At 36.6% G+C, this 26,474-nt stretch overlaps 5 protein-coding genes across 15 annotated transcripts; 2 read left to right on the top strand and 3 right to left on the bottom strand.

Annotated features, from left to right (window-relative positions):
- Positions 1-566: 566 nt before the first annotated feature.
- LOC111781288 (uncharacterized) lies at positions 567-8,986 on the bottom strand. Of its 2 annotated transcripts, none has more exons than XM_087120200.1 (14): positions 8,849-8,986; positions 8,419-8,684; positions 7,378-8,011; positions 6,542-6,726; positions 5,740-5,820; positions 5,602-5,646; positions 5,454-5,498; positions 4,551-4,637; positions 3,345-3,471; positions 3,149-3,226; positions 2,207-2,332; positions 1,662-1,726; positions 939-1,050; positions 567-727 (listed from the first exon to the last, which is right to left on the bottom strand). In XM_087120200.1, exons 2-14 carry the CDS (start codon positions 8,452-8,454, stop codon positions 633-635), a joined length of 1,716 nt encoding a protein of 571 aa, XP_086976326.1. In that variant the 5' UTR covers positions 8,455-8,684; positions 8,849-8,986; the 3' UTR covers positions 567-632. The 2 variants fall into 2 exon arrangements, with proteins under 2 accessions (XP_086976326.1, XP_023517563.2); XM_023661795.2 differs by having other exon boundaries at positions 8,419-8,680; positions 8,849-8,984.
- CYTC6A (Cytochrome c) lies at positions 8,872-11,734 on the top strand. The gene is made up of 6 exons (XM_023661796.2): positions 8,872-9,012; positions 9,092-9,206; positions 10,054-10,157; positions 10,344-10,375; positions 11,280-11,343; positions 11,420-11,734. Exons 1-6 carry the CDS (start codon positions 8,953-8,955, stop codon positions 11,543-11,545), a joined length of 501 nt encoding a protein of 166 aa, XP_023517564.2. The 5' UTR covers positions 8,872-8,952; the 3' UTR covers positions 11,546-11,734.
- Positions 11,735-13,839: 2,105 nt separating this feature from the next.
- Positions 13,840-18,518, bottom strand: LOC111781287 (protein NARROW LEAF 1). 5 transcript variants are annotated; one of them, XM_023661792.2, is made up of 8 exons: positions 18,363-18,518; positions 18,067-18,272; positions 17,728-17,793; positions 16,931-17,445; positions 16,583-16,726; positions 15,449-15,689; positions 14,836-15,336; positions 13,840-14,423 (listed from the first exon to the last, which is right to left on the bottom strand). In XM_023661792.2, exons 4-8 carry the CDS (start codon positions 17,423-17,425, stop codon positions 13,999-14,001), a joined length of 1,806 nt encoding a protein of 601 aa, XP_023517560.2. In that variant the 5' UTR covers positions 17,426-17,445; positions 17,728-17,793; positions 18,067-18,272; positions 18,363-18,518; the 3' UTR covers positions 13,840-13,998. The 5 variants fall into 5 exon arrangements, with proteins under 5 accessions (XP_023517560.2, XP_086976410.1, XP_086976411.1 ...); XM_087120284.1 differs by having other exon boundaries at positions 18,139-18,272; XM_087120285.1 differs by lacking the exon at positions 17,728-17,793.
- A 221-nt stretch (positions 18,519-18,739) lies between these two features.
- Positions 18,740-23,041, top strand: EMB1025 (Pentatricopeptide repeat (PPR) superfamily protein). Of its 3 annotated transcripts, none has more exons than XM_023662524.2 (4): positions 18,740-20,998; positions 21,441-21,635; positions 21,782-21,868; positions 22,596-23,041. In XM_023662524.2, the coding sequence occupies exon 1, from the start codon at positions 19,000-19,002 to the stop codon at positions 20,995-20,997; it is 1,998 nt and encodes a 665-aa protein (XP_023518292.2). In that variant the 5' UTR covers positions 18,740-18,999; the 3' UTR covers position 20,998; positions 21,441-21,635; positions 21,782-21,868; positions 22,596-23,041. The 3 variants fall into 3 exon arrangements, with proteins under 3 accessions (XP_023518292.2, XP_023518293.2, XP_023518291.2); XM_023662525.2 differs by having other exon boundaries at positions 21,431-21,635; positions 22,612-23,041; XM_023662523.2 differs by having other exon boundaries at positions 21,431-21,635.
- On the bottom strand, positions 22,890-26,335 carry LOC111781816 (translocator assembly/maintenance protein). 4 transcript variants are annotated; one of them, XM_087119939.1, is made up of 11 exons: positions 26,182-26,335; positions 25,430-25,556; positions 25,258-25,314; positions 25,097-25,159; positions 24,945-25,013; positions 24,683-24,775; positions 24,302-24,406; positions 24,155-24,232; positions 23,780-23,908; positions 23,525-23,630; positions 22,890-23,448 (listed from the first exon to the last, which is right to left on the bottom strand). In XM_087119939.1, exons 2-11 carry the CDS (start codon positions 25,535-25,537, stop codon positions 23,258-23,260), a joined length of 999 nt encoding a protein of 332 aa, XP_086976065.1. In that variant the 5' UTR covers positions 25,538-25,556; positions 26,182-26,335; the 3' UTR covers positions 22,890-23,257. The 4 variants fall into 4 exon arrangements, with proteins under 4 accessions (XP_086976065.1, XP_023518294.1, XP_086976066.1 ...); XM_023662526.2 differs by lacking the exon at positions 26,182-26,335 and adding an exon at positions 25,797-26,162; XM_087119940.1 differs by lacking the exon at positions 24,683-24,775.
- Positions 26,336-26,474: the final 139 nt, after the last annotated feature.

The following is a 26,474-nucleotide window of genomic DNA, read 5'->3' as shown; positions in this document are numbered from 1 at the left end:
GGTCCAACAAAGAGGAAGAAGGGCGTAACATGATGAAGCATATCTTGTAGTGTTTATTTATGAATTTGGCCTATAAATCTTTATTACATGGATCAGTTCAACGTTTTAATTCCACTTGAGTGATACCAATATCCTTCATAAATGGTCAATCCAAATTTGTTTGCGGTAAATAATGGTAAACATTTTAGCGCCCACCTCCATTGACGGAGAATTAGAGGCCCTCAGTATTTCGAATATTTGGCTCACTAACAAAAGTTTCAAATTTATGTTTCATCCTTGAAGCATTTGTTACCTTCCAAAAATACTCATCTTTTTAAATAAAGTTTATTCCTTTTCACTTTGAAATTTTGTTTTTTTGTTTCTTTATGATGCTGTGAATAAGATGTCTGAAAATTCTAGAATGTCTATGAAATGTCTATGAATTAGCTCAACTGTATAAAATAAGCAGAAGGCACAATGTTATTAAATTACACTTAAAAAGGAAATCGATAAATACGTAGTTCTGTTAAAAAGGAAGTCGATAAATACATAGTTCTGTTAAAAAGGAAGTCGATAAATACATAGTTCTGTTAAAAAGGAAGTCGATAAATACGTCGATAAATACGTAGTTCTGTGCATTTGAGCCATTCAGATTAGCATATCTGACAAAATTCTTCCAGTAGGCGTTCGATAGTCCTCCTTGATGCAATCTTATTTATCTCAAATGCTCTAATTTCATCTGTGAGACCTGCATGCCAGCCATACAAAAAGGTGCAATGATAAGTCATAAATTAGTGAGAAGATTGATGCTAGAAGTTATCAGTCAATCTGCATGCCATATGGAGGAAAAAGAAGTAACTTCGCACATTGAGTATGTAGATGTGCTTGCCACCTGTTGACGTTATCCCAAAAATACTTTTCCAGGGAAAAAAGGGGGAACCTTGCAGGGAAAGTTTTACCTGTTTGATGAAGAACTTTCAGGGGTAGTTGTGATTGGGAGGTTTCAGTATTTAAAAAGACAGTCAGCTTCTGCATAAGCTCCAAAGAATCAGCAACAACTAGGATCTCTCTCTAAATTATGCCGGATGCACAGTAGACAGAAATAGTGAGGGTGGGGAAGAAGACAAGCAACACAAAATCAGTTATTAATGCAAGTTTCTCGCAAAAGGAAACATGGAACAAAGCACAGTTATCCTTGAATGTTGGTTGAAAGATGCATCCATTCAGATGAAAGGAAAATTTGAGTTTAATTGATTTATCGAGTATAATCAATGCATGCCCAAACTAAATGAGGTTATGAGTGCCTAATTACAGTAAGCCATGACCATTAAGTTCTATAAAGGATATGGACTCTTTGAACTCACAAAAAGACAGAGAAGAAGATGTGATAAAAGAGAGATACCTGGTCAATGTAATGGAGAAAGAAATAACGAGTTCTAACTTTTAAACACATGCATATAATAAGAAGGCCCTTAAACCTTTTTATTATAATTTATTTCAATTTTGTAATCAAGCCATCATTTATTTCCTGCCCCTAAGTGTCAATTCCATCTACATTCTGCCGTTACTCATCTCACAAGTCACAGCAGAATGTAATGCCAATCACGTAACAGTAGAATTTTAACAGAGATAGCCATATTGAAGTTAATAGGAAGTTAAACTTGAGGCCTATCTATTTCAACCTTGAAGTTTTTCCGCGCATCATAGTATCCAGAAACAACCACGAGCAGCCGAAGTTTCTCTACACCTGAAAAACAACACAACAACAGTTGTTTGAACGATGTTAGTAAATCCAGGTCTCGAAAGATGTCAAAGCTGAACGATGTTACTAAATCAAAAGGGGCTGAAAATGTTACTTAAATGTGAAAGAAAGTTATTGCAACCAAAAGTTTCCTTGTGCTTCCCATTTACTCACATGGATGCACACAGTACGCTTCATATATACAAGATTCAGACTATTATCAATAGCAAATATGGAGTGGAGGAACACAGATAGCTAAGCAGGTTTTTTTTACTGTGCCCATCTCATGCGGTGTGCACGTCCATTCTAGGTTATAAATGGTAGTTTTACCATGTTTCCATAGTAAAGAGGGAACTTAACCTTTAAGGTTTCCATTTTATCTGAATCTTCATAAACCATGTTTTCATCATTATCCTTCAAACAAGAAAATGAAACACAAAAACGGAAATATAATAATGAAATCTTATTCAAATTTCAAAAACTTACTCAGAATGTTTTTTATGTCTTGAGTTGAGTTAACTTCCTGAGAAAGAAATTGAGCAATTGATATTCCAATGGAACTCATCCCAAGATCTTGCCTCCTAAATCTCTTTCCAGAATCGGCCAAAGTTCCTGGTTTAAAATTCAGAAAAAAAACTACGAATCAGAAACTTGAATTGAAGTTCAAGACAGATCATCGTGCAGATTGAAGTATCAACATTTATAGCAAATTCTTAGTACTACAAACGTGAAACTTAACTTTAAAAAAAAAAAAAAAAAAAACGAACAGTCACTTAAGTAACATACTTACAAGAGTGTTCCATGAAAGTTGACATATGAAAGATGTGCATAAACTGGTCTTGGATATAAAAGCCAAATTATTGATTTAACTAAGTCTTTAAATTATTTATTCTCCAAGTCTCCAAGTCTCCAAGTATACTAGTAACAAGAAAGGTATCCAGTTTTTTCATTAAATATAATGACATTGCATGTTCTTCACCACTTAAGTAATTGGGATCAAAATAGAATCGGGTTTGGCACAAAGGGGAATGCCCAAAGCATGGTGCAGAGGTAAGACTCTCGTTTTAATTATTAATTGCCTATTTGGCAATTGAGAAGGGTGAGGATATGCGAGTGTTTGACCAATAGCTCCACAATTCAAATTTCCCTTTCTCTGGACCAGAAGTAGAAGATATAATTTGAAGTTACTACTACTAGATTCTAAGGTTCCATACATTTACTGACCCTAACTAGATATTCGGAAAAGAAAAATAGTTCACTCGCGAGTCAACGCCATCAAATATAATTGATGTTAGTTTTTGTCAAGAGGACTTGACAGACAGAAATACACAAAACATAAAATTTTCGTCAAATTTTGAAGAGATTAAATTACATCGGAGTATATATACAAGACAATAACAAACCAAAAATCATATTTCAAGTCCCCACCTTTCGTCCACTTCTTGAAATCCTTGAGCAGTATATCAATTACCCCAAGGTTGGACACATTGTACATCTTGTATTTCACTGTAGATGCATAAAAGAACGCCTAGATAATTTTAGAAGAACAGGAAATAAAAGAAAAAAAATAATAATAGTTTGAAATTGTACCATAAAGATACAGAGAATGGCAACATAGACATACATATCTGATAAAAGCCATTGCACCCAAACCGACCAGCACCGCTGATCAACAATGTAGCCATGTATTTATCTTTGGAGGTACAACGCGGGCTTGTAAGGTTTCCTGAATCTAATAGAATTCCAGCAAGCTACGAGGAAAAGAAAACACACCAAAAGAGTTTGATTTTCTTAAAACAAGAAAGAGACTAAATCTCAAAAAGTACAAAGCTCCATAAGGAAGAGAGTGAAAAAAATCAAAACAAGAGCGAAAAAGATAAAAGATTGCAACAAAGAAATGAAAATAGAATACGGAGCAAAATCTTTAGGGAGAAAACACTAGGAGGAGGCATGTAATTCATTTAGAAAAAGAAAAAAGAGTCGAAGTACTAAACTACTTTTAAGAAAGATGTCTAAGCATGCAATACTTTTTGATTTGGAGCTAAGTTATTTATCATTTTGAAAACTGTTCGGATTTTTTTTTTAATTCTGCATAAAAATAGTTAAAAAAAAAAAAAAAAAAAAAAAAATCTGAACAATCATGCATACGTTTGTGGGGCAGACCTAAGACTCCATCTACTAAATGGGAATGGTATAAAGAGTGATGGTAAAATTATCAGAATGGGAGTGAAATGTCAAATGTTGTATTTAATAAATTAATTTTGAAATTGGAATGAGAACGGAGAGGATTGCCAATGTTATTATTTACTAATGCTTTGAATGAGTGTCAAATTCAATTCATGTAGGACTCACAAAAAAAAAAAAAAAACTTAAGAATATCATGGAATTTGCTAAAATGGTAAACAAAAAGACATTGTTTTCCTTCACAAGAGGAATGAATCAAGAAGAATGGTTAGAAATTTTGGCGTTGGGTCTACACCTTGGGAATAATTTTCATTCCTTAAATACTTTAGCAAAAATGTGAAAAGGGATAGGAGAGCACGATTTCCACTCTCCAATTCCTGTTTCATATAGGAAAACAAAATAAGTGCCTTAATGAATGAACTTCCACAAGAGCAGAGATTCTAGGATAACGCCAAGAGAAGATGAATTTTAAAAGTTGAGGTTAAGGTAAGTGTAAAATGCATGCTGAACTAGCTAGGGGCTCAAAACTTTGTATCAAATCTTGATGTGCCTTCTAGAAAACAGCATTTCCAAATCTCCTTCATCCGTAACTTCAAAGTAAATATGCATGATGGAGTCAAAAGTAGTTATCACAAGTAATAAATACCAAAAGTCTACTGAATCCCTTCCCAGCCAAAATCTCAGGTGAAAATTGAGCAAACTTGTCGGCAATGAGAGTACAGCATGAGCAGTCCTGTTTCACAAAGTAGTCTCAGCCAAGAATTACCAAAAACCAAAATTTCAGAAGACTATGTCCTAGGCCAGTTTGCACCAAAGGAATCAAACAAACGAAAGAGATTTGAACACTAATTTTTTTCTTGAGAAAAAAATGACTCAAATTACAACTGTCTGATATCTTGAAACTGACAAGTTCTGGTATATGAAAATGGAACACCTCATAGAATTCCTACAGTTGGAAGTTGGTACTGTAGTAAACTTTTTCCCTTGCTTTTGAATAAATGTCTTTATTGATTGGGACCATTAAAGATAATTATGTTAATCAAGTTTGTAGCAATAATTTTAGGGTATTAACACTGAACTTGGTAATTTCATTTCCGTAAAAATTACCTAATATTTTCTTGACATTTATATATGATATCAATACTATTTTCTATGTTTAATAGTTACAACACAATTCTTCCAAGTGCTTAGCATCTTATCTTCTCCAGGTGCAAACTGGAAGGTCTTTTTATTCAACTTCTTTAATATGGGTTGAGCGGCTTCTCCCCTATTTTTGTATTTCTGTTTTCAATGAAATCATTTCTGGTCTAGGAAAATGTATGGTATAACCATAATCAATTCAAAAGGAACTTAAACATACTTTCTTTCTTGATTTCAATTAGTTATCATATATCATTAATTTCAATTATTTCTTGACTAAGAAAGTGTGTTTGTGTGTGACATGGCCCAACATGACATGTCCAAACAGATCTTCCAGCTGATGGACTTCATAACTTCAGGTAAAAATATGAAATAGATAAAACTGCATAAAACTATACAGATGTCAAACCTGTTGCATTGTAATATTCTCAACCCAAGGATATTCAGATTCATCCTGAAAAACAAAAGGAAAACATGAATGGTCAGTCTCTCATTAGAAGATGTTTGGAAGTAGCTAAATTCCTTTAATTCAAACCGAAAGAAATGGTTCAATGCACCTTATTGCAGTTAAAGATTTCAACAACCGCCTCTTTTAATGCATGCTGCAGTAAGAGGAAAAAAAAATTTGACATTTCACAAGTACTGGTAGACCAGCTGTTTCCAGAACAATGTTGACCGTTGCAACTTGAGCTTACCTCTTGTTTAGCAGGAAGTCTGGAGCTGTTTAGTAGAACTACTTTAAGACTTCCAAATAACTCATAATATGATAGGTCAATCTGGGAAAATATTTAGTATTCAACATTAAAAAGAGGTATACTACCCAACCGAAGCTCAGAGAAACGTATCTGTACGCATATTGTTTGACCACTGGACACCTCTGTCATGCTTACATACAGCATAAGCTTACATTATGTTATGTAAAGATTAAACGACACAGGAGTTCTCAATATTAAAGAAAAAAAACATATAAAATAGTAATTTACGGAAACTGGTATTACCAATCGTGTATTCCAAAGAAAAAATTATTTCCAACCCAAAATTTATGGAAGTTTATCTTACACATTACCTCTGAATGAGATGAAGTCTTTTGAATAAACGTCTCGTTCTCAAGAGTAGATGACCTTTTGGATTAAAAGGCATTTAACAAACTACCTTTTAACTCTAAAATCATCTTTTATAGTAACTTCATTATATAGATATATGTTTAATGACTAGAATGAAAATTTAAAAGACAAAATTTACATAAATACAAGGATCTCATTTCGTGTTTATCAAGCATTTAAGGGTAAGTTTGAAATAATTTTAAAATTGAGTGATACATTAAAATTTTAAAAACTAAGGAACAAAATGAAAATACATGTTTTAGTTAAGAGGCACGAACTATGAGACAACGAACGATATCCTTCAGTGTGGAGTATAATAAATAAATAACATTTTCATTTAGAAATAACATTAAAGATAAATGAAAATAAGAGGGTAGTTTTTAGAAAGTTTGACCTCATCTATAAAAATCAAAGACAACGTATTAATCTGACAGGAGCCAAGCAGCCATTTAAGTTCAGGATGAGAGTTTAGATCCGCTCTCTTCATGTTGATAACAGGTACAGTGCAATACTCATCATATTTGTGTGTCTCATTCAAGTAGAAAGCGTACGTGATGGTAGAAGCAACTAACCCAACATCTGTATGAGCCAGAAAAAACTTAGATCTATATGAGGTTCTACTAGAACCCTATTTGAGTTTTTTTACTTTAAAAAAAAAAAAAAAAAAAAAAGAGTAAATAGCTAAAAAGAAAAAAAAAAAAAAAAAAAAAAAAAGAGTAAATAGCTAAAAAGAAAAAAAAAAAAAAAAAAAAAAAAAAAAAAAAAAAGGAGAGAGAGCGAGAGGGTCTAGTCATGACATTAGTTGGGAGTAAAATTCTTCAAACAGAACTCTAGTTTCCTTTTAATTTATCCTGAAGTAATACATATATCTAAAGAGTAGGTTTATGTTCCTGAACCATTTTCTTATGAATCACCCACCAGCTTGTGAGGGTGCACAGTAATGTTTTTAGTTTCAACACATTAAACAACCAAACAATTTGAAGCCACAAAAGTCATCATAATCAAGTTAAATCCGAGAGCACCATTGACAAACCTCTAGTTAAAAGTTTCAAAACCTCCATAATACAGTGTGAAAGGTATATCAACATTATCATAGAACCAAAATGCATGCTAAACTTCAGATGAATTAATACTTGAAAGAAAAATAGCACATATGATGTCCTAAAATAGATCATCTACGCTAAGAGATATACAAAGAATAATAAAATAAGATTCAGCCAAAAGTATTACCTGAAACATCTTTTCCTATCACTACATGCAGAAATCTTCCAGGGACTCCTGCATTGACATCATCCCTTTTGGATTTCAGATAGAAATTTAGCTTTTCAATGCTTTCACATGATTCAGAAACTTCCATTAGTGGTGACCACCCATTGTAAAATGAAGCTGCTGACTGAGGAAGTGAGATGCAAGAGAAATCATCTTTTCTTTTCTTCACACTGAAAGACTTTTCAATCGTGGTCCTTGCTGGGTTGTCCGGAGTTTGATATTCTTGAAAGGTCACAGGCTCACATTTATTTGTTCTATTATTAAGATCTTCCGAATCAGGGTTCAAATTTGACAAAATAGTTGGGAAAGCAAATGGTAATTTTCTGCCACCCTTTAACCACCTTCCAGATGATGATCTCTCAAAGGGTTCAAAAATAATATCCAAGCCTGAATCATCCATTTGGTGTTCGGTGTCATTGTTGATAGGTTTTGAAACTGGATTTATATTTCTAGTATTGACGTCACTGTAATCTGATGGAGACTGAAAAGCGTTCTGGCTGATGATACTTTCTGGGGAACCGATGCTGGAAGTAAAGCCATGGCCCTCTAACGGAGAATCAAAATGTGGATTATCTTTGTTACCGATAAACGGCTCCTGCAAATAAACGAAATCTCATTTCATATAAACTTTGTTTTACATTGAAGAGATGGTGCCGGTAGAGTTTAATAATATTGAAATTGTAGCACTAGTTTTCAACTGTAGGCTGAGTTTCATAATACTGGGGAGGAGCTGATGCATAGTACGATAAACAAACATCAAGACAGTTATCAGCATCATCATCTCCATCTTGAAGATAGTTTGAGTCATACGGTCAAAATGTCGCAGTCCATCACAAGTATTGCAAATGAGCAGTAGCAAACTATATGGGCTACTTGGCATTACAAAAGAACCTCATATCCATACGAAATGAATTAATGGAAGATAAAAGATTATAGTAGAATCAGAGTACGTAAAAGTTAAGATGAAATCAAAGAAGAGAGAAGGGAGAAGGAATATGTGACCTGAAGACGTGGTGGATTCGGTTTGGGAGTGGCCATTGTGAACGTAAGGAGAATGGAAGAGAAAGCAATGGCCCAAATAATTGCAGAGATAACAATGTGAAGAGTCGGCAAAGAGGAAGAAGAACCCAAAGACGAATATTGTGAAACCCGCCATTGGAAGTATCTAATTGGATTATCGGCTTCTTGTTTAGTTCTGTGCTGTGCTGTGCTGTGCCGTGCCGTGCCTTGACTGTCTTAGGTACTGACGCCGAAGCTCCAAGTCCTGCCTTGCGCGCAAAAACTAATTAAACTCGAGACCATTCGCAAGACCCTTTTCTTTATCCTACTATAATATAATAATTTTAAAATATACTCTCTCACAGTTTTAATAATACCTTAAAATTAAAAAAATGAAGAATAAATAAATAAAATCTAGATAGAAAAATAATACTTTGGACCGCCTATTTTCTGTTCCGGTGAAGGCGAGGCGCTACATCCAAAACCCGCCAAAGCGCAGGAACAACGGCGATAGCTCCCGCGTAAGAGACGAAAGAGATGCGTTTTCTCTCCGTAACTTCAGATTTTAGCCTTAGTCCCCATTGCTTTCCACTAAAGGTTGATCTCTCTTCTCTAACTTTTCTTTGAATGCATCTCTCGCTGAATATCGAAGGTTTTAAAGTTTTAAGCCTGCCAGGTACAGCGACGAACTGCTGTTTGTCAAATGCGTAGACAAGTTAAGATTCTCAAGACCTTGGCGCCCCCTCTGATTGCTGTGCTTATAGCGTTATATCCTCTCCACAAAACCCCAGGTGAAACTCTTCCTTTCAATTTGCTACACGATATAAACGCATGATAGCAGCATGATCAAATTTTCCCAGAATCAGGTGCAGGGTGACTGTCTGGAAGTTGCTAAATCGTCGCTAATCTCACATCTGGGGTTAATTTATGAATTTGTGTCGTTTTTATTTATTTATTTTATTATTATTTTTTTTTTTTTTGAGAAAGCATTTTTCATGGATTATCACATTAAACAGATGGTTACCATTTAACGAAAGTCGACTTGTGTATTCAATTAATATTTGGAAGTGTGTGAGAGAAATATCCGCTTCTGTCCCCACATTCTGTTTCGTAGTGTTACCGTCTTCCTTCATTCCATGTCAAAAGTTATTCATACGCTCATTGAGCTAAAGTCAGTCCACATTACTATCTAAATTAGGAAACAAATACAAGTACTACAAACTTCCTTAAAAATATGCTAAATCATGAGCAACTTGTTTCCTTTGCGGTTTCTGCTGCCCCTTTTGTTTCTTGTTTGTTGTTATTATCTTTAAAAAAAATGTGCATTTCGTGGTTTCTTTTTTCCTTTTTCAAGAAACGATTTCGACAATACACATAGTTTTCCCTAAACAAAAATGTTTACATAATCGATCTTTTATTTCTTACCCCTGTCAGTGTCACGTCAATTTCTTTCTTTCTTTTTCTTTTTGAAGCAAAGCTTTTCGTTTGAAATTTGGAAGCCGAAAAACCCGAATTTGAAACGACGTCCAATAGACCCTCGACATACTTCTTTCTCTTAACGCATATCAAGTATCTTTTTGATGTGCAATTGTTTATACTTTTTTCTGACTTGGCTGCATCCATGTAATGTGTAAAAAGGATGTTATGCGCTTGCTCAATCGGCAGAAATAGAAAGAGGAGGTGCATTGTTTAGTCACGCTTGCATTGGCTGCCATGATGCTGGGGGAAACATAATTCAACCCGTTAGTGTTCCTATCTATAACACTACTGTTTAAATATTGATAAGCATCTGAGATCTTCTTTAATATGTTGGATTTTGAATTTTTATTAACGGTTATGTGGTTCCAATTTTTTTTCTTTTGCTATTCTTTCTGTGTGCTACATTTCTGCTGTTTCTGCAACCGACCTTTTGTCTTCTTCTCTCGTAGGGTGCGACGCTCTTTTCAAGTGATCTTGAAAGGTAATCTTCTAGAACCTTGAGAAAAAATGAAGTTTAATAACAGTATATGATTTCGGTCCAATGTGCATGCAACATTGCGTACTAGTATCATGAGGTATTAGGACGCGGATCTACTTTCTCTTCTCTTCTAATTATGTGTTCTATTTAAAATAATCATTTATTTTTTTATTTTGTACAAGTGACTGTAGTTTAGATTGGTTATAGATGAGGAAGATGGTAGATTCACGATTAAGGGCAATAGCTCTTTTGTTTTATGGACTTTTTGGTAGGGTCCAAAAGATCTACATGGTCTTAGACTCTTAGCTCAAAATGGGAAAAATCAGGCAAATATGCCAAGAACTGATTTTTTTTTTTCACCTGTCTTCAATTGTACAAGGGAAACTCGCTTGACTACAATTTTTATTTTCCATTTCTCTTAAATATAGTATACAATTTAACTCCCAAAAAAAAAAAAAAAAAAAAATCAACTTCTGCCTCTAAAATATATTGGGGAAGGTTACAGGGTGGTGAACATCCAACCAACCCTGAAGGAAATCTGAAGATTGAATTGGTGCGTTCCTATCAGTAAATTTTTTAAGGGAAGTATACAAAACTCATTGCAACAGAGGACATCATAGACGAGGCAACAATATGTATTCTACTGGACAAGCACCCTATAACACCCTGCTTGCGTAAAAAAAAAAAAAAAAAAAAAAAAAAAAAAAAAAAAAAAAAAAAAAAAAAAACTATTTTACAAAGAGTCTATATAATAAAATTCTTGAAATTTCTCCATATCCAGCAATGCAGAAATCGCTTTACCAATTGTGTTTATGAGGTAATTGAACCAAATCGAACGATCTTGAATCCATAGGCTTGAGCTATTAGTTCTATAACCCTTTGCTCTGTTTCATTGTTCTTTGTATAGAAACGGAGCTGATTCTGAAGAGGAGATTTACCAAATTACATATTACGGGAAAGGAAGAATGCCTGTAAGTGATTATTTGTTAATATTATGACTGTAACCAATATGGTTCTATTAGTTCAACGATTGGGGATGGGTTTCAGGGTTTCGGTGAAAACTGCAAGCCAAGGGGTCAGTGCACATTTGGTCCCCGTTTGCAGGAGGAAGAGATTAGGGTTTTGGCGAAGTTTGTAAAGATACAGGCAGATCGGGGGTGGCCAAACCCATAGATGCCGATTGATTTTTGCGCCAGAATATTATGCATTGGTTACCAATTTATAATTATATTAGCATTGTATATAATTCTCCCAAATCCCTATCTGAATCCATGGCCTTAGGCATGGATCATGTCATCTGGAGAACTAGAATGGACTGCTGCGATTACTCTTGTGATAAATAGCAATGTTTAAACACTTTAAGCATGCCGTCTGTTTCTGAAACTTGATATCCACACTTTGCTATCGCACATGAAATGATCATAAAACAAACGACTCACTAAAATGCTTCAATTTCAAAGTTTTGAAATAGATGAATGTATCTGCCAATGGAACAATGAAAAATATACTGATGCATTTGTTAATTGTTCCTATTCAATATTCTCTTTCGAAGATTTGAGAGAAAGATTTAAGATTAAATTTGATTGATCGATTGATTTCTAGAGAAGTGGCTTGAAGATAAAGCAAATGATGAGAATCGTTGCATGAACTTAACATGAGATGGGTCTATCATGCGTTCATTATCTGCTTATTTGGTGCGTCCAATTGAAAGTGTTTTTACTAGAAAATTAAGAGAGAAGAAAAAAAACATCAAAAGCAAACTGGAAGAACATTATGAAAAAGATCCGACTTATCTGAAATGGGTGTGCTCTGTTCTGGGTGGGGTGCAAAAGCAAGATCCATTGAAGCTATTGAAGCTGCATGCAGTAGGCAACAGTGTTGTTGGAGATTGAGTGATTGAAGCTGCAAGATGATCTGATGGAAGGAACCAACTTTTTGATCATAAATTTACCCGTCCCCAGATCATGCTGGCAGCTTCAACCTCTCAAACCAACACATGTTACAAGACCAGCACAGACAGAGAGAGAGAGGGCTAAACAATTTACAACAAAGCTTGAGAGCTGCTTCAAAGGTTATAAGAAAAAGGAAAAAGAACAAGGCAGGCCATATGAGCTCTCGTGACTCTGTGTGTGTACTGAGTCGTCTATCCTATCCTTTGAGTTGGCACAGTGGTTGGGGAGTAGTTTATATAATGCAGCTTTTCTGCTGTTGTTTACAGCTATTTTTCGCTGACCCATAAGCGTACTGTCCAATCCCATTATAATCATATTGTTTAACTCGATCGAATAGATAGCTGGAAATTCTATGGTGTTGATTAGTGGTTATTCACACGCAACCAAGTAATGAAGAAGAACAATAAGAACTGATGGGATTTTTTTTTCAAAAAAAAAAAATGAAGTGTTCCATGACAAAAGGCCTAGCCAGCCGGCTACAAGACTGCATTTTTTAATTGGAAAATGTGAAAAGGCTGATCAGGTTGGTGCGTGTTTGGAATCTGTTGTCGATCGCTTCGGTGTGGTTTGGCCTTTGAGATTGAGTTGGTTTGGTTTGTCTGTCTTAATAATTCTGTCGTCTTTTGGTTCAAAAAACGATGTATTTGACAATTCCATGAAATGACAGTAGACAATAGACAACACATAACAGACAACAGACACCAACTTTTTTTTTAATTTAAAAAAAAAAAAAAAAAATGAAGAACATGAACACATAGGCTTTTGAATTCTACTGCCTGCTCACATGCTTTTGTTACGTAATGAAGATCAAAGAGTTGACTATTCTCTCATTTGAACAAGGTTTGTATGAACGCGTAGCAGTTGGGGGCCAGGGCTGCATAATAATCTAATCCCAAATGCCATTCCATTTCTAATCTTTTTTTTAAAGTGAACAATTATGGTAGGTGTTTCATCATTTGTTTCATTGACTTCAGATCCATCTTCACTCACTAGTTTCATATTTTCTTCTTCACCCCAGATTCTTATAACACAGTACCTTCACATCAAATTATCAAATATTGGTTCGACGTTGTACGACGAGCTACCAAGTCCCACTAACGTGATAATGTTTCATGGGTTAATATGGTCGTGTTTCTCTTTATTTGGGTGCTAATCTGTATGTTTCTAAGACATGGGAACGTGTATTTGAAATCAACACTAACAGCACCGCACCTTCAATGGAAAAACCAACACAGTTCTAAACGATGGGCATCAAGACAACAATTCAGAAGAGGAAGAACATCGAAAAAGGGACTCTTTTATTGGGTTCCAAATATATCGTAACCTTTTTTCATTTTTGGCTTCTGATAAGTTTTTATATATATATATATATATATTTCAACTTATTTTTTTTCCACGAGAGTAGCTATGGTACAAGGACTTCGGCAGCCTATTGGTCCAGGTAAAAGGAAAAATTAGATGCAGAAGACAAGCTTAGACACCCCTCTTTCATAATATGTTGTATGAACTGAAAACTAACCTGAAAGCTCTCACTTCACAGGACATGTTTAAAAGAATGGCAAATCTCCCACCTTTTTTGACAGCTAAATTTGGCGGCACAACGATCCCAACTCAGTATGGAGATATAACATAATTTCAGTTTTCAATACCAAATTGAATCTTTTATCATATTTCTCACTGTTTGATAATTGAAAGAGAATCCAAGTGCTTCTTCCTTCTCTTTGCTTCTGGTTCACCCAACTGCAGCATCACTGATACCTCACTATCATAGCCATTCCTCAGGGCGGACACATTTTTCAACTCTTGGCTTCCTTCCTTCTTCTGATGCAGCGGAAAGCTGCTGGTTAATCTTTGTAGAAATTGGAGCTCGACGCTCGGACCCATCTCAAACCCATTTTCTGTGTGAAGTGCAGCATGCTTAAAGGGTGAGATCAGCCCCTGAGAGGATTCACCTTCAGGGGAAATTTGCTGGACACTTAAACCAAGTGGCTCTGAGTTCTCTTTAAGTTTATATTTCAATGGGATCCGATCGAGACAGGACTCGGCAGCAGTAGAATCAATCCCTCCAACTGAATTGTTCCTTTGTTCTTGCACTGCAGCTTAATTAGTCATAAAATGAGGTGAAAAAAATGAAGTCAGAAAGACATGAATAATATAAAACATTTCCGATAGCCAAAAAGTCATGACAAAACTTCATTTACTCTAATTATTGCATGGGTGCCATGCGAAGGTTCCTGGACCATGACACAGTTCAAACTTTGATACCTCACTTATGAATGAACAACCCCTTTAGCTACACGATTATTCTAATAATGTGCAAATATGAACATATGTTGGCAACATATTAGAGAAACTTATGACAAAGACAGAGCAATCAGGAAAATGTACCAAAACTTTATTAGCACTATCACACTCAACACATGCAACTTGGTAGGTTGTTACACAATGTGGTAGAACAAAAAGTAACCTCAGATCTAAAATGGCTATACTGATTGGTTGAGGTAACCAAACCTTGTAAATCATCATGTGTAGTAATAAGATCAAGCTCAAGGAGATCAAGAAGGCGTCCAAGATCAACTCCACTGGTCCAATTCTCTGGAGGCTGACCAACTTTTAGTTTCAGTCGACCTCGATTCGCTGTTCCTCCCCAGATAATCCCAACTGGACGTGGCTTTTCCTCATCCTGACCAGTTAAGAGAATAAGGCTTCCACTGTCTCCTTCAAGGTCAAACGTCTGTTGGTCGTCTCCAACAACAAGAAAGTCGGTGAAGAAACAAATCCCTTTTACATCATTATACTCGAGGGCATACGCCATTATAGTCCCTCTGGTCAACCCAGAACTTCTTCCAACCTTGATCACCTTTCGTCCAATAAGACTGTTGATTGGGGATTGTAGGTCTATTTTGTTGACATCACCAACCTCACCAACGCCTTTTACAAATGTAATGACATTATTCATGTTGAAATCTTCAGCAAAGGGAATGAACGCTCCATCAGCTCGCACAAATGTTTCTGCAGAAGGCACCAAATTGTGATGGGCATGCACACAATTCATCATATAAGATACATACCAATAATACAGTTTTGGATCAAGATGTTTCTCAGAATATACTGCTTTTATTACCTGGATTTGTTCCAGCAAAGATGCCATACCAGACATCATCTGTGATAAATGATGTTGCTCTCTCCACAGCACCCAGATATACACCAGGTCCAAGGCTGGGAGGCAAAGGATGAAACATTTTCTGACTAGGGTAATCTAAATCAACTGCCACATGCCGGTTTGTAAGGAAACCAACTTGCCGGGTTCCTGTTCGGCTTTTGACAATTGCACCCAATGTCCCGTAAGTTTCTTGGCTAGCAACCTACAAAGAAAGAAGTCGGATACCACGAGATAAGACATACAAATAAGAAAAGCACTTAACATAGCTGCAAATGACAAATTCATGTAAAACGTAATCAATATGACTATTGTTAAGAAAAAGATACGACTTTTAAAGTATTACAGGCCTACTCCAGTTCACCTACCGCTATGATTTATTTATAAGTCCAATGTTTTGGGGAGTAGAGCACAGCATACTTTAACACTACAACCTGAAACTTGCTCCAGGCAATTTTGGTAGATTTAATTAGAATAGAATGAAGGTCTTGAAGTACACACGTAAACGATGATAACATTTGGAGTATTACTACTTTCATGGTTCTTTCTGAGATTCGACGAGAATATTAGTTTCTCAAAACTTCTGTGGTCTGTATCATGACCAATCTGTAACCATTCTTACATATCTTCTCATCAATATTCTAATTCTAGTTAGACCCGAGTTTCAAATTCTTTTTTGCATAGCCTAGCGTATCCTCCATGAAGTTTTCCTCTCAAAAAGAAAGGTAGGAATATTTACATTAAAATCACAAAGCATCAGACATATGATTGCAAACACACAAGTATTTACTTATTTGATCTCAAAAGTTGCAACTAAAAGCACGTAAATCTAAGTAGAGAGTTTTAGGACACGTAGAGATGAAAAAGGAGACAAATGGTTAACCACCTACATTAATGGTGCCCATGATTCAACATAAATAAGGTATGGTTAAATGTCGTAGAATGATTAACAAAATAATTTCATCGTTTTTCCTTACCTTTTACAGATTTTTTTGGTACATAATGAGCAAATCTAACAAGTCCAATGTGTTTTCCCATTTTAATAAAGACTTGGCTAACATTGACAGAGTTTCACTTTTCTGAAAGAGGAAAAGGTACCTGGGAACCAGAACCAATTGTTGGATCACTTCCCCTCAGACCATCAACAAGCTCTGTATATATTTCTTCTTTAGGTGTAGCTGCCGGAGCACCATAATAGGAGAACTCCACAACATCAACATCACACCATATACCTCCAGGTCCCTAACCCCAATCATCAATTTTGGGGAAAATAAAAGATGAAAAGTGAAAGAAGCAACCAAATATTAGAAAATATCTTCAAACCCAATAAATTTTATGGGTCTCATATGAAGTATGGATGTTAACTATCGTTCTATGATTTCTCAGCACCAAAAAGGAAACCTCTAACAGAGGTAAGAATAAAAACTCAATAGAATGAGTTCCAACCTCAAGTGCAGCAGGTAGACATTGAACATCATTGAGCCACTGCCTGTGAACTTTGCGTGCAACAAAGACTAGAATAGCAGGGATATCTGTCAACATACCCTTCTGGATTCGAAATCCTATAGCAGTTCCAAGGCTAAACCGTCGCAATATCTTGCTATGAAATGCCCTGATGGTCATTAGCTCAAGCAAAGTAGTAGCTCGCTGCCCGGTGGGCAGCCGGCCCAGAATTTCAGGAAGCACTCCTTTCTGAAGGTTTCCAAAATAGTTTGCTCTATCTTCAGCAGCATCATTCAAACGGCTGGAAGTGGGCCATGAAAAGTAAGCAGCGTTGGTTTCAGACAGCTGAGTACCCGGAGCAAAGCATTGAGTAGGTGATGGACTTGATGAAGGCAGATTGAGATCACTGCAATAGTTCCTTTCCAAGTCCAAGGCAGATTCCTCTGATTGTGTGGATACTGAATGATGAAAACTTAAATCCAGTCTTGCCCTGTCCATATCTTTCAGCTCTTCAATCACTATGACAAAGAATTTAAGGCCTCTTAGAAATTGAAATTCATTCTATCAAATTTAACCTCTCAATTCAACTAAATGCGGTCAGGGCAAAAATGCAAACCATTACAGAATGACATTTGAGAATTACAAAACATAATTTATGGCAGGAAGAAGATAATACGACATGCCCAAACTTTCCAACTTTCACAATTCATGCTTCTAATAAAGCCGGCTGCGAAAGATGAGGAATACAGTTGTCATAAGCAAGTGACATATTGCAGAGACATTTCAGCTGTGGGACTTGCCTCACAAACCTACTGCATCTTCAAGCTTTCATTACTTGAGGGCATTCAAGTATACATAGAATTGACCTGGAAGATAACAAAAATGAAGAGTGAAACTTGGAGAGAAGAATGGCAGTGGACAATGTAAGTGAGCAAAATGGGGGAGAAAGAAAGGGCATGCTGAAGGCGAACGCAGTACCATTTCAGAAAAAAAAAAAAAAAAAGAGATGCAAGATGAGCGCAACAGTTTAAAGGATGAGTATCCAGATGGGAAAGCATGGCGTCAATTAAAGTGTTGGGTAAAATACAGGCGGGGAAATGGGAAAAGAAAAATCCTTCTGGAAATAAAAATGAACTCACCGATCAGCAAGGGGGGGAGTTGTGATAGACGAGTGGGAATAGTGAAGGGAGTAGATGGTTTTGATGTCCTACCGCAGATATCATTACTTTGGAGATTTTGGTACGCAGAGCAGAATCAGTTCATCAAGAGAAAAGGGTCACTTCACTGCTTCCCGGAAGTAGAGGTTGAAGAAAATACACAACCGTGGGGGATACCATTCTGATTTCTGAAACAGAAAGAAAAAAATATGAAGCAAGAGGGTGAGTTTAGTTTTATAATAAGAAGAAGATGGAGGGTTGGGGAGTAAAAAATTAACCCTTTTTTGCTTTTCCATGTATGTGGGTCGTGGATGAATAATATTAAGATTCTTATATTGGAGAAATGTATGATGATGGAAGGAAGGCTTAGGTTTGAATGGAGTGGAGGATGGAGAGAGGAAATAATTTCTTGGATTCATAATTCAAGTTTGGTGGAGGAGGAATTGGGCTCATCTCTATCTCTATCTGTGTATCTGTATCTGTGTATCTGTATCTGCTCAACCCATAGCCCATTAAATATTAAGTTGGACTGTCTTTTTTTCTTGTATATAAATTATCGTTACTCGTAATAAAAATAAACTTCTAAAAATTTTACTTAAAGGACATAAACTAAAATTAAATATACCGACCAATTGGAATGGCATTTGAACCCAAATTAAAATCAGCACATTTGAACGAATTCAACCTCTGATTGTATTCCATTCCGAGCGGCCTTCGAGTCCGTTTGGTATTCAAGTGGGCATGCATCGAGTCCGATTTCCGGAGAGCGAAGGCCGATGCCCATGGCTTTCAGTATCGGAGATCCAACCACAACGTACGCTTCTCTCTCTCTCTGCTCATAAGCGTTGATTCTACGCTATTTCTAGCTGCTGCATACACTCTGATTCTGCGCCGTGAAGAAAACCGTTCGACCCCATGCCAAAATGTTCAAAACACCAATTAAACCTCCTGAGAATCGCTCTTCAGAAGGCGCCTGGGCTTCATTTCCATTCAGTTTCACGCTATTTCCCAACTTTTTTGCCTTTCTTCTATTTTTCATCTTTCGCTCTTTCTCCCAACCCAACTCCCCGAAGCGAACCCGAAAAGGATGAGGCTGATGAGCTCTCAGTATCAGGTAAAATATTCAAATCCGGCCCCCAATTGGGTTCTTATAAATTGGGCGATGCGACATTTTATAGTCTCATTGAAAACTATGCAAGTTCTGGGGAATTTCGTTTGATAGAGCATGTTTTGGATAGAATGAAACGCGAAGGGCGGGTTCTTGTGGAAAGGAGTTTTATCCTAATATTCAAGGCTTGCGGTAAAGCTCATTTACCTGGAGAAGCTGTGAAGTTTTTTGATAGAATGGTGAACGAGTTTCATTGTAAGCAGACTGTGAAGTCATTCAATTCAGTTCTTAACGTAATTATTCAAGAGGGGGACTTTTCAGATGCATTGAAGTTTTATTTACGCGTTTTTGGTGCCAATAAGATGAGCTTTCAGCGAAACGTACTCACTTATAATTTGATTATTAAGGTACTGTGCAAGTTAGGAGAGATAGATAGAGCTGTTGAGACTTTCAGAGAAATGCCCCTTAAGAACTGCAATCCCGACGTCTTCACTTATAGTACATTAATGAATGGGTTATGTAAGGAAAGGAGGATCGATGAGGCAGTGTTTTTGCTGGATGAGTTGCAAACAGAAGGCTGCCTTCCAAATCCAGTGACATTTAATGTGTTGATTGATGCACTATGCAAGAATGGTGACTTGAGTCGTGCGGCAAAGCTTGTGGATAATATGTTTCTCAAAGGTTGCGTTCCGAACGAAGTGACTTATAATACCCTTATCCATGGTTTGTGCTTAAAGGGCAAGTTGGACAAAGCTCTCTGTCTTTTGGATAAAATGGTGTCGAGTAAATGTGTTCCTAATGAAGTCACGTACGGAACAATCATTAATGGCCTTGTTAAACAAGGAAGAGCTGAGGATGGAGCTCACATTTTGGAGTCTATGGAAGAAAGAGGACATAAAGCAAATCAATATATTTACTCGTCTCTCATCAGTGGTCTGTTTAAGGAGGGAAAGTCTGAAGATGCTGTGAGGGTGTGGAAAGAAATGATGGAGAAGGGTTGCAAACCCAACGTTGTTGTTTATGGTGCCTTTATAGATGGTTTGTGTCGAGAAGGAAAGCCAGATGAAGCCGAGGAAATTTTGTACGAGATGGTAAGTAAAGGTTGTTTACCAAATGCTTTCGCTTACAGCTCCTTAATGAAGGGTTTCTTTAAGAAAGGCGACAGCCAGAAAGCAATTCTTGTGTGGAAAGAGATGATGAGCCAGGATGCTAGGCACAATGAAGTTTGTTGCAGTGTTTTACTTCATGGCTTGTGTGAGGATGGAAGAGTAAGGGAGGCCTTGACAGTGTGGAAGCACATGCTCAGTGAAGGAATTAAACCTGATGTTGTGGCTTATAGTTCAATGATTAAGGGCCTTTGTGATGCCGGCTCTGTAGACCAGGGTTTGAAGCTTTTCTATGAGATGCAATGTCAGGAGCCTAAGTCCCAACCTGATGTGATCACCTATAATATACTTTTCAAGGCCCTTTGCAAGGAGGGAAATCTCATCCGTGCCGTTGATCTTCTAAATAGTATGCTCGATAGAGGCTGTGACCCTGACTCAACCACATGCAATATTTTTTTGGAAACTTTGAGAGAGAGGAATGATCCATGTCAAGATGGAAGGCTGTTTTTAGATGAGCTCGTTGTAAGGTTACTCAAGCGAGAGAGAAAATTAGCTGCTTTGAGGATTGTAGAGGACATGCTGGTAAGATGTCTGCCACCGGAGGCATCAACTTGGTTCAGAGTCATTCAAAAAACATGCAAGCCAAAGAAGATTCAAGACACCATAGACGAGTTTTGCAAAAGCTTATATGGACAATGACGTACGATTCTCTCTCTCTTATGCTTATGTGCATACAAATTTGAGGTCTCTAGTGAGCATTTTGCTAAAAACTTATTGGATGTACCAATAATTTCTTTATCCGTTATCGTTTTGTTTTTTGAACTCTCCTGGACTTTATGAAGGGTTAGAGTTCCTTATCGTTTCCTCCTCTTTTTTGTTTATCTCGTCACTTGGTTATAGATTGTTTCTTTACCCTTAAAAGAAAAAAAAAAAAAAAAAACAACAACAAGGTGCCTCTGCAGTTATTCGTTAATGATATACATTGGAAAGCATGAGTGAGTTCCATATAATGTAACTATGCTCACTTGAGTTTAATTACATTATATTGTGACAAAATGAGTCATCGAGTTTACATTTTTTTGTAACTGTGAAGTTGAAGAAATTTCAAGAATTTTGATGTTATGTGTGTTAGGATTGTGAAGCCAAAATTGGCTGCAGAAGGAAGAGAATCCGAGCGCATAGCGTCTCAACGCTGCATCAAAACAAGGAGGGAGGATGCTACAAAAGTCCGTATAGCGTCTCGACATGACGTTGATTCAACTTCAAACTCAAAGGTTGCTCATGCACGCGGAAGAGAGAAGAAAAGGAAAATGGGTCGAGGTCCATTTGTGATTTAGGTCGGTGGCAAGGGACATTACATACATGCATAACCTTTTTCATTCTGAAGTTGGTGCATTGAACTTTTAGTCACAGTTCTTACGTACTTGTGTTAGTCTGTTTAAATCTGATTTTATTTTGAATAATGATAGCCATTCTATTTCAGTTTAGGGACAGTATTTTGCTACTATCCTTTGAGATGTTCAGCATATGGAGCATGATGTCCCAGAAGAATACTTCTCCGAGTTCTGAGGTGAGTGTGAGAAACTCATAGTCTTGTCTAATTATTTGCATGATTTTAAAGCTTCGCTGTTTGTGCGGGTCTCATAACTGTTTTGCCTATTTACACTGTTTCCGATGAACTTTATCATGTTCTTACTGAAAAAAGTCAAAAGCTCTCTAACTGTATTAGCAAGGCTAGGCAAGTTTAAGGCTTTAATGAGCGTTTGGGCTATTATTTTAGGTAGGAAATTTTACTCTATATTAGCTTATTCATTTCAGATTGCTCTGGACACATCTTAACAGAATCCCCTTGGATATCCTTCCACTGTATTCAGGAAAAAGCAATTAAGCAGTAACTGACTGGAAATTTTTAATGTATCTTAATTACAGATCTCATTATTAGTAGTAGGAACAAATGTCAGTTTCCTAGAAATGGTTATTTGCGTAGCGTCTATTGTAGTTATTTGGAGTGCCGTGTATGATCTCCCTTACAATGGTTGCGAATTTCCCAAGTATTCGCTTTGTAGTTCTGTTAGTAATCTGATTTTACCGTTCCCTATCAAGCAGTAGAAAAGAAAATCATCAGGGACACTCTCTCGGTGGAGGTATCTGCTTGGCCTGATTAGATGTTGTGACATTATTGTCTTCTATGTCTCAAACCCTTCAAGAACCTGACCTCCCATTATTAGTCTTCTAAATAATTAAGAACCCTTAAAGAACATTTTTGTCTTCTTTATCTACTAATTTGTATTCTGTAGGGTTTGATTTGTAAAGGGTATACGGACGGGAAGTAAGAGGCGGGCAAAATGTAGCAGAGCGACAGGCAAACCAGCTTCCATAAACGATCCCATCCTGTCCTGTTTGAAGCAACATGCTTACTGATGGCAAAGAACCAGCATCATCATGCAATCTCATTCTCCCCATCTTAGTTTGGGCCTTACCAACAGCACCATCAACTTAATTCTTGATCGGTAGCGTTTTCATTTACATCATTTTTTCTCATAGCAGGTTAGGCACTTCGGCTCCTGTGCCTTCAAATAACAAGGTTACTGTTTTTTTTTTTTTTTGCTTTCTTTACTTCTTATGTATAATTTTTTCTAAAGAGAATCACAGCTAGGCTATTGTATCAATTACTTGCTTATGAGCTATGGATGTATAAAGACTCGAGATATGGTCCTGGGGCAGAAACCCACCTTTTTATTGATGTGATACCCATACATTAACATCGTTAGAGTCCACATTCAGAGAATCATAAATGGTTGCCATATGTATTTTTTTTATTATAAAACATAATAACAACAATCAAAGAACTCTTTAATGCCTCTTTAAATAAAAATAATAAAATAAACGACTACAGAGACTGAAAACTGAAAGTAAAAAAGAAACAGGCAATGAGAGCCGTACCGAAATGGCTTCACTTTCATCTCCAGGATCTCCAAGCCTTGCACATTTTACTTGCAAGATACTTGGCAGCCTTAACACCACCTACAGCCAATAGACCGGACACCGCCTGTCTTGCGCTTGAAACCATCACCTTTCGCCTCAAAGCCCCCTGCATGCAATCTACTGCCTCTTTTCTCGACCGGATTAACACTTGGTTTGTGACTCCACCTTTTTCAAGACACATGTTTTAGGATCATGTAATGTGAGTTCTCAGTAACAGTACAATGGTCAAATGGAATTCTACCAGATCCACTCAGACTTCTCTTCTCGCCAAGTTTTATCCCCATTGTGTTCCGGACCGTCGTTGGCAAAGATGAAACCAAAAACTCCGTTGCTGCTAATCCACAATCCTGTATTACAAGGTAAAATATTTATGTTTGGTAAAATATAAACCATCTGAATTTTCAGTGTTTGCTTGCATTTGCACAACCATATACACTCACAAATAACAAAGCGATATACAATCTTATTGGATTCCTAATATCTTTTTTTGAAAAACCTGATATATATTTGCCTGGTGACTTCCAGGCGATGAGAATTGCAACAACTCCTTCGCTTTGTACTGTTCAAGACTGGGTTGGTACATTGACTGGAACAGCTGGAATTGCCCTCGAACTATTTTGATGACCTACGGAAGATGATAAGTAGACTAGTGGTAATAAATAGTGAAATGAAAAAAATGTGAACTTGACAATTAAAACTTAAATCAGGTCCATAAATATGTAGAAAATTGCTCGCGCTATATGTAAAGCAAACATGATATTTCAGCACCATTGCAAAATAATAAGAAATTATAAGGCAAGCATAAACCAAGCCGATTCTTTCAAGGATTATACTTTACAGGCAACTAAGCAAGCTCACTTAAGAGTTTTACCTTATCCCTGTCCTCTGCAAAAAGCATACGCAAATCACCCATATACGAAAGGCTGCATATTTTGGCATACAAGTCAACCTACACAAATTGAACTTGAGTGTAAATTTAGCAATTACAAAGATGCAGTCTTAGAAAAAGGAAATCAACCTCAGTAAACTCAGGTGGCAGAAGAAGGAGAGCTGCAGATACTGCAGACCTCAGATTCACAGAGTTCAGCTGTCGAACATCCAGTGAATCCACTAGTATATTAACCTGAACAACAAAATTAAATTCCTCGGTGAGGAGGGGGGAAAATCCAAGAGTGTTTTGCTGCTCAAATTAGAGCCATACATAAAGAGTGAGAGAGCAACTTTCTACATATATGTACAATTCAATTTTGACAGAATAACCCCCATCAAACTGGTTAAACCACATATAATAGGTAAGAATTTAACTGCACGATGAGGATCTTCCAATGAAATAGTTAGTAACTTTTTTCATATATGTACAATTCATATTTCAAAATGCAAGTTCCTAGGATACACAAACCGGCTTCTGCAAACGGCCACTGAGGTAGAATGTCTTCCAATATAGTATGTCCTGTATCAAATCATGCATCCGCACAACCCCATACTTAAGCATCTGTACAAATGCTCGAGAAGTGAGGTTTTGCAAGTACCCAAAATCATATCGCATCTAAAAACAGATATACATCCACAAGCACAAATATGTATGCATGTATGTATATATGCAAACACCATATGCTTTTTGAGGATGGAAATCAAACTATAATTTTATTTTGTTCCAATACCTTCTTATTCCACGTAACATACGGATTAAAATGTACTCCAACTCCAATTTCATCTGCAACTTCAGTAACCTAATCAAACCAATTAGAGAAAAAGCCATCAGGGGCAGTGATAGAAAGTTAGTTCAGAAAAAGAGAGTGGCGAACAGCATTACCAGTTTCCCCCCTCCAAAGTACACCATCCATGAGGCATAGTGATCTTTGTTTAATTGAATGTTCTACGTTGCAGTATGAATAGAATAGGTTAATAGATATAAGGTGGCATCGAATCATCTTATGATGCACACTAGAATGGAAATCACTCTTCAAGACTTACCTTCTCGTGCCATTTTTGAGGATCAGAAACGCCAAGAATAAGGTCAACCATTTTTGACTATCGATCCGAAGTTTTAATCCAAACCAAAAAAAAGAAAAAGAAAAAAAATCAGTTACAAGTACGAAATAATATTTGAATAAAGAAAAGGACGAAAAAGAAACTCAAATAAAACCTTGTCGTGATTGTTTGGATGCAGAGTCGAACCATACATGCAGCAGAACTCCACTGGAGGAAGAACTTTGAGAAAATCCATAAGCCCGGTGTCTTCCACATTCTTCATGATTTCACTATCTTCCAGCCTGTACATGTTTGTAAACAAAGTCATTACACGGGCAAGGATCAAATTTGGCCGAGAATATCTTAAACATAGACATCAAAATTTACTTCAGCCACGCAAAATAAAATCCTACTATAACTCATCATATTACTTTAAATAATGGCTAGCCAAAATCCATTGAAAGAAATATACACAGACGTTCACTTGGGCACAGATAATTATATAAAAGATAACATATTTGAGAGAAATATGCACATCTCACCCGAAATTCCACTTCAAAATCAACAGTAAAGGAGCAGGCCGAAGAAAAAAACTACTAGGCGTAAATTAGGCCCGACTGAATCTATGCTTATAGGCAGAAGCAATGTAGCAGTTAAAGGGGAATTTCATCAAACAGTTGGAAGGCATGCCCAGAACTTTTGGAGAGAGCCTCCCTCTTAATCGAAGAGATTGTCGCGACTAAAAGAATTTGACAGCAAGTACTTTTTCAATCAAAGAAAAGAAAAGAAAAGAAAATGAAAAGAAGAGGGTGGATGGTAAAATACAAGAATCCAGCCTCATTTCGCTAGTTCAATGTGTTCATAAATAGAGGGAAAGAAAACAAACATGAAGCAAGAATAAAATGGTTTAGAGTGAGAGTGGCGCACACAATGTGAATGGGCGGCGGAAATAATAGGCGGCGATCTATCCGACGGGAGGTGCTGATGGCGGGGAATGAGTAGTGGCCGTTTTCGCAGAACAGTTTGTATTATTTTGAAAAGGCTCACCGCCTACGACTTTATTTTCTTTTTTCTTTACAAAGACCAGACCATGATTGTAATACAAGAACTTAAGAAAGATAATAATTTGGAAATCGCCAATATCTCTAACTTCTTCCTAATCATTCAAATTTGGAAATCTAACTTTTTTTTTAATGATCTCTGTTCTTAATGTTTGATGT

The sequence above is a fragment of the Cucurbita pepo genome, chromosome 19 (assembly GCF_057944985.1).
Source record: "Cucurbita pepo subsp. pepo isolate OVF chromosome 19, ASM5794498v1, whole genome shotgun sequence".
NCBI classification, from domain to species: domain Eukaryota; kingdom Viridiplantae; phylum Streptophyta; class Magnoliopsida; order Cucurbitales; family Cucurbitaceae; genus Cucurbita; species Cucurbita pepo.
This window is presented reverse-complemented; position numbering and strand designations above follow the sequence as displayed.